This window comes from Gopherus flavomarginatus, chromosome 4 (assembly GCF_025201925.1).
Source record: "Gopherus flavomarginatus isolate rGopFla2 chromosome 4, rGopFla2.mat.asm, whole genome shotgun sequence".
In the NCBI taxonomy this organism is placed as follows: domain Eukaryota; kingdom Metazoa; phylum Chordata; order Testudines; family Testudinidae; genus Gopherus; species Gopherus flavomarginatus.
The window spans coordinates 197,489,513-197,501,542 of NC_066620.1; the positions used below are offsets into that span (position 1 = coordinate 197,489,513).

The following is a 12,030-nucleotide window of genomic DNA, read 5'->3' on the forward strand; positions in this document are numbered from 1 at the left end:
GTTTTGGAGCATGAGCTTTCGTGGGTGAATACTGTTATACCAATTATATTAGACCAGTAAAAACCAGCAGGATCTTATTAAAGGGAACAAGACAAAGATACCACATTTATTATGTATCAGAGGGTAGCCGTGTTAGTCTGGATCTGTAAAAGCAGCAAAGAATCCTGTGGCACCTTATAGACTAACAGACGTTTTGGAGCATGAGCTTTCGTGGGTGAATACCCACTTCCTCAGATGCATGTCATGACATGCATCTGAGGAAGTGGGTATTCACCCACGAAAGCTCATGCTCCAAAATGTCTGTTAGTCTATAAGGTGCCACAGGATTCTTTGCTGCTTTTACACATTTATTATGATAACAATTTGATTTATGACTAATAACTAATATCTTAATTCTTATACACACACATTATACCTAATACCTATACACACACACACACACACACACACACACACGTCCATCAGATGTTCTGCAGCTGCTGCATAGTCACCAGTCCTGAAGATAGCTTAAGCTCATAGCTTGATTTTGTAGCTTGAATTCGTAGCTTGTGGCGGCTAACTGGCCAGGAAAGCCGGGCACAAGGACAAGCTGGATCTCTGTTGGGCAGGCACTGATGTCCTTCCATGTTGGCAGCAGAATGTTACCCAGAGTCTCTCATTTCACTCTTCTTTTTTATAGGCTTTTAGTTTGGATTCAAAGTCTATAGGTCTTGCTGTGTCACGCTGCCTCTGGGTTTGGATTGATTACCCATCAATTGCAGGCGTGACTTTCAGCCTTGAACCTGGCTTTGATCTTCCTTCTGTTGTTATGTTGTCCTTTTCTTTTTAGGGTGGATGCTTCTTACTTTGTTTAGGGGTGTTGTCTAGGTCTTCAGCCGCTGGTGTTTGAACTTTATCTCATCAGGACAGGCTGGGGCTGGAGGTTGATTCCGTCATCCATATATACCTCATTCACACATCTAAACTAAACTAATAAGATTACAGCAGGGTTTGCAAAAATGAAGGTTGGAGGAAGCTTTTACAAAATGGAGTGGGTGTTTTAAAATGGGGTTTGAATTACAATATGGAACAAAAGTTACAGTGTAGGCAAGTGTAGTGTGAATGGTGAACAGAAGTTACATTAATAAATTAAAAACAATTTCATTTATCAGTTCTACAATACCCACTTCGTCGGATGCATGTAGTGGCCACTAAATGCATCCGACAAAGTGGGTATTCACCCACGAAAACTCATGCTCCAAAACATCTGTTAGTCTATAAGGTGCCACAGGACTCTTTGCTGTTCTTTAATGTAGTGTGCAGATGCATAACAAAATCCAATGACTGGTAGCTGAATTTAGACAAATTCAGATAGGAAATAAGATGTGATGTTTTCAAAGTAAGGGTAATTAACTATTGGAACAGACTACCAAGCAATGCAGTTGATTCTCCATCATTGGACAACCAAGCAATGGAAGCTGGTTTCACTGGTGGACCAGAGGGGACAGACACAATAAATTACCAGCGTAGGAAGGAGCTAAGTTGTGAAGGACATTAGAGGTCAGTAGCAGAAGCTTGGGCTGTATGCTTAGGTGGGCTAATGTTACTTTGTGCTGTGTAAGCCAAGCAAAGTAGTCTGAAAGTGTCTGGACACGGCCATTTGACAATTCCTCATGTTCAAGGGAACTTTCCTCTGGTAGAAAACTCAGAGTGGACTACACTAACTCCTACACCAGCACTCCCTACACTCCTGATATGAAGGAGAGAAGGAAGCAGGCTGTGAACATTCCAGTGTCAGAGGGCTTGTCTCCACTTACTGGTAGATCAATGCTGCAGTGATCGATCCACCAGGGCTCAATTTAGCAGGTCTAGTGAAGAGCTAAATCGACCCCTGGTGGTTAGTTGCTAACGTAAGTCAAATTGTGTAGCTTAGATTGACTTTCCCCCATAGTGTAGACCTGCCCAGAGTGTAGATGAGACAGGGAGCTTAGCTCTGCTACACCCGGGCTTTCAGTGTCACAGTTCAGGGCTGTCCCCATGAAGCCCTAAATTGTTCCACAGACAGGTGGCTCTGAATCAAGGAATTGCAACTAGCTCCCTTCAGCCTCCTGCTCTCTCAGCATCACAGTTCATTCCCAAGTCTGGGACAGCACTGCTATACACCACCCCTTCTAAAGGACAGGGCAGGTTGTGAAGTTATAGTCTATCCCGAATTAAATAAGGACAGATTTGTTAGCAAAGGCTCTAGTAAGTTTTTGCTCACTGGGCCATGGCTCTGGCAAAGTCATCCGAGTTCTTTGACTGTTTCAGGAGAGTCTTTCCCTCAGCATCCACACCAGACATCTCTCGCAGGGTACATTCGCTTGTCTTCAGGATGAAGCTACACAGTTGTGGGACCTCCAGCTCAACCTGAAAACACACACAGCACGTTTGCTCCTTTTCTTACTATCACTCCTGAAGAACTACATGGGTAATATTTAAAGATACAGGAGATTTTTTAAAATTTATTTTTAAAGTAACACTGTATGCATGGCCAGCTCCAGCTTTTTTGCTGCCCCAAGTGGCGAAAAATAAACAAACAAAAAAACCACCCAACTGAGCTGCCGCGGAAGTGCTGCCGAAGTGGAAGACAAGGAGTGAAGGACCCGCCGCTGAGTTGCTGCCGCAGACCTGGACATGCCGCCCCAACAACCCACGGATTGCCGCCCCTTTCTGTTGGCCGCCCTAGGCACCTGCTTCCTTCGCTGGTGCCTGGAGCTGGCCCTGACTGTGTTCACCGCGCACTTGTATAGTAGTTTTTGTGTGAAGATCGAAGAGTGCTTTAAGTAATCTTACAATATCCAGGTCTAGTAGATGTCATATAGATTTGTAGAGTAGCGAGTATGTAGGGGTCCTGGTCTATGACTAGGGCCCCTAAGAGCTATGGAAATACTAATAATTAATAATATAGTCCTCATATTAATGATAGGTAAACTGAGAGACAGACACATTATGTGACTTTCCCATGATCACATGGTAAGTCAATAGCAAAGCCTGGAACAAGTACCCAGGTCTCCTGCTCCATCCATTTTACCAAACTAGATCTGAACCAGTTCCTCACTTTCTGCTAGTAAAAAATTTTCAGTTAAAACTATTTTTCAACAGAATATTGGGCTTTCAGCTGAATGACTTTTTGTTGAAAAAGTGTCAGCTTTCCATGGAAAACTTTGATTTTTCATTGAAAAAATGAATGCTTCAAACCCAAAATATTTCTGTCTCATGGGAACGGTAGTTTGGTTGGCTCACATCTCTATTCTCCTCTAAAGACTGGGTTCCCCAGCCAGGTTTTATCTCCTCAGATACATCATGGCCATTCAACTCCCATGATGCATTGCCTCTCCTCACCACTAGGGGAGAGTATTCCAACCAGGGAGTCCAACTTGTAGGAGAAAATGGGAGCATGAGGCACCTAAATTACAAACTCCTATAAGGCACTTCAGTGACATTCTGGAATAGAAATATTTTGGCTAAAATAGTTTGGATATTTAAGATTTAGATTTTTTTTTGCAAACAATTAAAAATTTGCCACAGGGTGGGAGGACCATTTATCCAACCTGCTCTTTCTCCAGTTCTGTTTACACAAACTGAGGATACAGACCTTAGACTCTCAAATCTTTTTAAAAGAGAGACTGCATATTATCTCCTGAAAATATGCACAATGGACCAAGTCCTCTTGGCTCTATTCTGGTCCTACTGATATCAATAGAACTACTTACCTAAGGAAAGTGAGTGTGACATGGTCCAACATTATTATAAAGTTCACAATTATTATTAATCAAATAATATTAGAACTACAGCTGGTCAAAAAGTGGGAAATTTTTTGAAAAAAGTTTTTTGGCAGAAAATGTTGAAATTTGAAATGTTATGACCTGAGTATTTATAGGTATTCTTACAGTAATGATAACAACATGTGATCTTACTCCCATTGACTTAAATTGGAGCAGAATCAGGTCACTAATTTATAAGATTTCTTACAAATGGAATGTGTCAAAAGTGAGTACATTTCAAGCAGAACAAGCATGAGGATGACTAATGAAAAACACTGAACATTTGCTCCACACCATACTGCATGCTAGATGCAAAGACCAGCAATATTCACTGTAAACAAGCAATCTGCAGTGTGGGTCTTGACATTGGCTTCAGAACTTGTGAAGAAATTTGAGCATTATACAGAGGAGTATTTAGTTGCTGGGCAGAACGCTGTAATACCCAAAAGCCCAGTTACTCAGTTAATGAAGCAATATTGTGAAATGGGACATTTTGAGGAAGTTGGAAGGAGAATAGGATAGGTTATCAGGCTAATGGCCTGTGGAGCCTTTCACCCCTAAGATCCCAGAGCCTGACCCAGGAAGATGATAACTGACAGTTTTCATCACTGGGTAAGTATTCAGTGTTCTGCATGAAATCAATTGAGCAATTAGCAACCTCAGTTTAGGCTCTAGTGGATAAGCGTGGAGTGGCTCTATTGGCAGACTCAGAGGATAAGCCAAATACTGAATGAGCCGTGCACTGAGTTACCAAATCTGCTATCTCTTCTCTAGAAGTAGAAAAGCCTGGTCAGGTTCAAGCTGCATTGGCAGAGTGGAGTGAAGAAACTCTGCCAATCTTGCCACTGCCTTTTCTATGGGAAAATAAAGGGCTTCAGACTTCAGGGCGGTCAAGTGTGTGCACTTCACAAGCACTACATTCACTAAATAAAAAATGGAGGGGGAAGGGAGATGGATGGCATAGGAAAATATGAGGGAGGAGTTTCTGTCATAAACAGATTGTTAAGGGTTAATGTCTCTTCTACCTGTAAAGGGTTACAAGCAGGGAACTGGACACCTGACCAGAAGACCAATCAGAAGACAAGATACTTTTAAATTTGGGTGGAGGGAAGCTTTTGTGTGGGTTCTTTGTCCGTTGTGTGTTCTTCTCTCGGAGGGTCTGAGAGAGACCAGACATTACTACAGGCTCTCTAAGTTTCTTTTCAAATAGTAAGTAAAAACAGGCGGTTTAGGCTTTTTGATTGTTTTACTCTATTTGCAATTGTGGATCTGGCTGGTTAACTTTTATATGTGTAGTTGCTGGGAATATTTTGATTTGTAGTGGTACTGGGGGGAAAGTCTCTTTCTGGTGTCTGTAAGCTATAGGACCCTGTAATATTTACATCTTGAAGTTACAGAGATAATTCTTTACTTTTTCCTTTCTTTTATTAAAAGATTTCTTTTTAGAGAACCTGATTGATTTTTTTTTCTTGTTTCCCTTGCTTTATTCCAGGTGATTGGGATAACTCACCAGGACAGGTGGGGGAGACGGGAGGGGAGAGAGATAGAATCTCTCTCTGTTTTACTTGAATCTGTTTGCCTCTTTGTGGAAGGGAAGGGAGATGCTTCTCTGAATGGTGATTTAAGAGGTTGGATCAGTATCTCTCAGGATAGCCCAGGGAGGGAAATTCTGGAAGGGTGAAAGGTGGGGGAATGGTTTATTTCTCCTTGTTTTAAGAACCCAAGGGATCTGGGTTCTTGGGGTCCCCAGGGAAGGTTGGGGAGGTCAGAGTGCCCCAAAACACTATATTTTTGGGTGGTGGCAGTGCTATCAGATGTAAGCTGGTAATTAAGCTTAGAGAATTCAGGTGCTAGTATCTCATTTTCTGAACTCTAAGGTTCAGATCTGAGAGGGAATGCTATGACAGTTTCCCATTGTTAATCCCCATGTTGCCCATTATCTTTTTTTCTGATTGTAGTCAGTTCTTTCTTCCTCTTTGCTTACCTTGCAGCTAATTTTAGAGCCACTTCGTGAATCTGCTGTTCCTTTCACTCCACTTGCTATTTCTGCTTCATAGTTGTAAACGTATTTTCTGAGATGTTTAAATCTGGTTGCATCTTCTGCAATTAGAAAAACAAGTACATTTTTCATGAATAGCACAGACAGATGCATATTTAGATCATCACAATACAGACCAAGATAGCATTGTGCAAACTGGAAATAATGCCAGAAATGAGGGAAATGTTAGCATATCCCTATGGCTGATTTCTTCTTTGGTTTTGTACATACATTTTTTTTAAGATAAATCTGTAGAAGGGATATGGTGAGTTGTCATTACTTGAAGCCCTTAAATCAAGATAGGATGTTTTTCCAAAACATATGCTATAGCTCAAACAGAAATTGTGGCCTTGTTGCACAAGTCATTGGATCCTTTCTCCTGTATTATGCAATATGACAGCTTAGATGATCATAATGATCCCTTCCAGCTTTAAAGTCTATGCATCTCAGATTTTTTTCCCCATTAAAGCCAATAGTAAGTACAGTTGGGAACGTAGGCCCCATCAGAAGAAAATGTAAGGGATAAATGAAGCTATGCAAAGGAAAGAAAGTAAGAATAGTAAAAGGCCAATATGGCTCCGTCAGGAGCTCTTTAATGTCATGGAAATCAAAAAAGAAACTCTATAAAAAGTGGTATGTGGATGAATTGCTAAGGAGGAGTAAAAAAAATAACATAAGCATGTAGGGACATAATCAGAAAGGCTAAGGCACAAAATAAGTTACACCTACCAAGGGACATAAAAGGCAATAAACAGAGATTCTTTAAATATATTAGGAGGAAGAGAAAGATGAGGGAAAGTGTAGGTCTTCCACTTAGTGAGGAAGGAGAGATAAAAGAAGATGACATCAGGAAGGCTGAGGTGTTTAATGCCTATTTTGTTTCAGTGATCATTAAAAAGGGTAATGGTGATAAGACACTCACAGTTAATATTAACACAGGGGAATGAATGCAAGCCAAAATAGGGAAAGAACAGGTTAAAGAATATTTAGATAAATTAGATGTATCCAAGTCAATATGGCTTGAGGAAAACTTGGAACTGTTATCAATTATGTTTGATATTCATGGAGGATGGATGAGGTACCAGAGGACTGGAGAAGGGCTAACATAGTACCCACCTTTAACAAGATGAGCAAAAAGGAGTTGGGGAATTATAGATCAGTGAGCCTAACTAATACATGGAAAGATACTTAATTATTTTTTTGAGCAATATAGTTATAAGCATACTGAAAATAATAGGGTTATAAGGAATAGCCAGCATGGATCTGTCAACAATAAATCGTACCAAACCAGCCTAACTTCCTTCTTTGACAGGGATACTGGTCTAGAGGATAGAGGAGAAGCAGGAGGCGGTGAACAGAACGGCTAACAGGGGAGTTTCAGTGGGAGTGCTGTTGGAGGAGCAGGTTTTTGTAGTTTTTGTAGTTTGTGGTGTTTGTGTGTGAGTGAGTGTGTGTGCAGGCTGCTAGGGGCTGTGTGCTGGGAGCGAGGCTGAGCCCTGAGTTGGGGGCGGGGCTTACCTGATTAGGGGTCCTATATAAGGAGCCAGGCACTCAGGCAGCGGCACAGGAGGCGGCGAACAGAGCGGCTAACAGGGGAGTTTCAGTGGGAGTTTCCAGGGGGAGGTTACAGGGGAGACCAAGGCAGAGGAACCAGGAAGGCAGACTAGGGAAGAGGCAGGGGTCTGCCAGCAGCCCAACGCTTGTAGGTGGCCTGCGGTGCGGTGTGAGGCGTGGATTGCCAGGCACAGAGTTGGAGCGCTATGATTGAGGCGGAGGCAGCAGGTGCAGACACACTGAGGATGACTGGGTGTGGCAGCTGCGGCATGTACATGGTCCTAGAGGGAGCACCTGAAAGGAGTTTCATCTGCATGAAGTGCCGCCTCATAGAGCTGCTGGAGGAAAAGGTAAGGGGACTGGATATGCAAGTGGAAACTCTGGCTGAGTTTAGAAGGGGATTTGAGCAGATGATGGAACACAGACATGATGAGGCACAGGGGACAAGCTCAGACGAGCGGATAGAAGCAGGACAAAAGGACTCTGAGGAGGGGCTGCTGGGTGAGGAAAGTGGACGGTGGAAGCATGTGACTAGGAGAACCAGGCAGAGGAAAAGACAGGCCAGCGATGGAGAAATAGAACTCAGGAACAGGTTTGCTGAGTTGGAAAATGAAGATGGAGCACAGCAGGCTGCTGAAGGAGAGAGGGCGAGGAAGAAGAGGCGAGCAGCTAGTCCTGCAGAAGGAGGGGAGGAGTCAATGGAGGCGACACCAAGTATGAGCCCTAGGAGGATTGTAAGGGCGAATACAAATCAAAAGGAATTGTGGCCAGCTGCTGTGTGGGGGATAGACCGCAGAATCGCACTGTCGCCAGGAAAAGGCAAGTCTACGTGACTGGAGACTCTTTACTGAGAAGAGTAGACAGGCCTGTAACTAGACCTGATCGGGAGAACAGAAAGGTGTGCTGTCTGCCAGGGGCTAAGATACAGGATGTGGACCTGAGGCTGAATACGATCTTAGCGGGAGCGGGAAAGAATCCGTTGATTATCTTTCATGTGGGAACGAATGATACGGCTAGTTACTCGCTGGACTGTATCAAGGAGGACTATGCCAGACTGGGGAAGATGCTCAAAGACATCGAGGCTCAGGTGAGCTTCAGTGGGATTCTGCCGGTTCCTAGAGCGGGGCGACGAAGGAGTGACAAGATTATGGCGATCAACAGATGGCTCAGGGAGTGGTGTTATAAGGAGGGCTTTGGGATGTACGGTCACTGGGAAGCGTTTACGGATAGACGACTGTTCGCTCAGGATGGACTTCATCTAAGCAAGGAGGGAAATAGAATTCTAGGATGGAGGCTCGCCAACCTCATCAAGAGAGCTTTAAACTAGGAAGTCGGGGGAAATGGTTGGGAGATGTTCGGGAGATCTCCACGCCGGAATATAACCTGGAGAGGAAAGTAAACAAAGTGAGAGGGGATACCCTTGCGGTCCCAAGATTTGATCCAAGGAGGAATAGTGGAGTAGAAACCAGAGTAACGGGTGATGCTGGTGGTAAAAGGTCTCTGCACAACGGGGGAAAGAATGTCACTGACGCCAAACGCCGAAAATTAAAAGGTCTGTACACTAATGCGAGGAGCCTAGGTAACAAGATGGAGGAACTGGAGTCACTGGTGCAGGAAGTGAAACCGGATATTATAGGGATAACTGAAACCTGGTGGAACAGTACTCATGACTGGAGCACGGGTATTGAAGGCTATGTGCTGTTTAGAAAAGACAGGAAGAAAGGCAAAGGTGGTGGAGTAGCCTTGTACATCAATGATGAAATTAACTGTAGTGAAATAAGAAGCGATGGAATGGATAAGACAGAGTCTGTCTGGGCAAAAATCACACTGGGTAAAAAAGCAACTAGAGCTTCCCCTGAGATAGTGCTTGGGGTGTGCTACAGACCGCCAGGATCTGATTGGGATATGGATAGAGACCTCTTTAATGTCTTTAATGAAGTAAACACAAAGGGGAAATGTGTGATTATGGGGGACTTCAACTTCCCGGATATAGACTGGAGGACGAGTACTTGCAAGAATAACAGGGGTCAGATTTTTCTGGATGTGATAGCGGATGGATTTCTTCATCAAGTAGTTGAAGTACCTACGAGAGGAGATGCCATTTTAGATTTGGTGTTGGTGAGCAGTGAGGACCTCATAGAAGAAATGGTGGTAGGGGACAACCTTGGTTCGAGTGATCATGAGCTGATTCAGTTCAAACTAGATGGAAGGATAAACAAATGTAGATCTGGGATTAGGGTTTTTGACTTCTCGAGGGCTAATTTTAAAGAGTTAAGGAAATTAGTTAGGGAAGTGGATTGGACAGAGGAATTAGTGGATTTAAATGCGGAGGAGGCCTGGAATTACTTTAAGTCGCAGCTGCGGAGACTGTCGGAAGCCTGCATCCCAAGAAAGGGGAAAAAAATCATAGGCAGGAGTTGTAGGCCAAACTGGATGAGCAAGCAACTCAGAGAGGGGATTAGACAAAAGCAGAAAGCTTACAGGGAGTGGAAGAAAGGCAGGATCAGTAAGGAAAGCTACCTTGGTGAGGTCAGAACATGTAGGGATAAAGTGAGGAAGGCTAAAAGCCGCATTGAACTGGACCTTGCAAAGGGAATCAAAACCAATAGTAAAAGGTTCTACAGCCACATAAATAAGAAGAAAACAAAGAAAGAAGAAGTGGGGCCGCTATACACTGAGGATGGAATGGAGGTTAAGGATAACCTAGGCATGGCCCAACATCTAAACAAGTACTTTGCTTCAGTTTTTAATAAGACTAGTGAGGAACCTTGCGATGATGGAGGGATGATAAACAGGAATGTGGATATGGAAGTGGAGATTACCGCAACTGAGGTAGAGGCCGTACTTGAACAGCTCAATGGGACGAAGTCGGAGGGCCCTGACAATCTCCATCCGAGGATATTAAAGGAACTGGCACGTGAAATTGCGAGCCCGTTAGCGAGAATTTTTAAGCAATCGATAAACTCGGGGGTTGTGCCGTATGACTGGAGGATTGCTAATGTAGTTCCTATTTTTAAGAAAGGGAATAAAAGTGATCCGGGTAATTATAGGCCTGTTAGCTTGACGTCTGTAGTATGTAAGGTCTTGGAAAAAATTTTAAGGGAGAAAGTAGTTAAGGACATAGAGGTCAATGGTAATTGGGACGAATTGCAACACGGATTTACTAAAGGTAGATCGTGTCAAACCAATCTGATCTCCTTCTTTGAGAAGATGACGGATTACTTAGATAAAGGAAATGCGGTAGATATAATTTACCTAGATTTCAGTAAGGCGTTCGACACGGTTCCGCATGGGGAACTGTTAGTCAAATTGGAAAAGATGGGAATGAATATGAAAGTTGTAAGGTGGATAAGGAACTGGTTAAAGGGGAGACTCCAGAGGGTCGTATTGAAAGGTGAACTGTCAGGCTGGAAGGAGGTCACTAGTGGAGTCCCTCAAGGATCGGTTTTGGGACCGATCTTATTTAACCTTTTTATTACTGACCTTGGCACAAAGAGCAGGAATGTGCTAATAAAGTTTGAGGATGACACGAAGCTGGGGGGTATTGCTAACACAGAGAAGGACAGGGATACTATTCAGGAAGATCTGAACCACCTTGTAAACTGGAGTAATAGAAATAGGATGAAATACAATAGTGAAAAGTGTAAGGTTATGCATTTAGGAATTAATAATAAGAATTTTGGATATACGTTGGGGGCGCATCAGTTGGAAGCGACGGAGGAGGAAAAGGACCTTGGGGTACTGGTTGATAGCAGGATGACTATGAGTCGCCAATGTGATACGGCTGTTAAAAAAGCAAATGCGATTTTGGGATGCATCAGGCGGGGTATTTCCTGCAAGGATAAGGAGGTGTTAGTACCGTTATACAAGGCGTTGGTGAGACCCCATCTGGAATACTGTGTGCAGTTCTGGTGTCCCATGTTCAAGAAGGATGAATTCAAACTGGAACAGGTTCAGAGACGGGCTACAAGGATGATCCGAGGAATGGAAAAACTGCCTTATGAAAGGAGACTCAAAGAGCTTGGCTTGTTTAGCCTGGCCAAAAGAAGGCTGCGGGGGGATATGCTTGCTCTATATAAATATATCAGGGGGGTTAACGTTAGGGAGGGAGAGGAATTATTTAAGTTTAGTACTAATGTAAGCACGAGGACGAATGGGTATAAACTGGATATTAGGAAGTTTAGACTTGAAATTAGACGAAGGTTTCTAACCATTAGGGGAGTGAAGTTCTGGAACAGCCTTCCGAGGGAAGTAGTGGGGGCAAAAGACTTTCCTGGCTTTAAGACAAAGCTTGATAAGTATATGGAGGGGATGTTATGATAGGATCGTTAATTTGGGCAATTGATCTTGGATTACCACCAGATAGGTCTGCTCAATGGTCTGCGGGGAGATGTTGGATGGAATGGGAACTGAGTTACTGCAGAGAATTCCTTCTAGGGTGCTGGCTGGTGACTCTTGCCCACATGCTCAGGGTTTAGCTGATCGCCATATTTGGGGTCGGGAAGGAATTTTCCTCCAGGGCAGATTGGCAGGGGCCCTGGAGGTTTTTCGCCTTCCCCTGCAGCGTGGGGCACGGGTCACTTGCTGGTGGTTTCTCTGCAGCTTGAGGTCTTCAAACCAATTTTTAGGATTTCAATAACTCGGTCCTGGGAT

At 43.6% G+C, this 12,030-nt stretch overlaps 1 protein-coding gene across 1 annotated transcript in view; it reads right to left on the reverse strand.

Moving 5' to 3' along the window:
* APOB (apolipoprotein B) overlaps positions 1–12,030 on the reverse strand; it is a 67,617-nt gene that overhangs the window by 41,937 nt on the left and 13,650 nt on the right. The window contains exons 2-3 of the mRNA XM_050951650.1: positions 5,770–5,885; positions 2,243–2,388 (exon numbers count right to left, since the gene is read on the reverse strand). Coding sequence (XP_050807607.1) covers positions 2,243–2,388; positions 5,770–5,885 — 262 coding nt within the window. The remainder of the gene's footprint in view (positions 1–2,242; positions 2,389–5,769; positions 5,886–12,030) is intronic.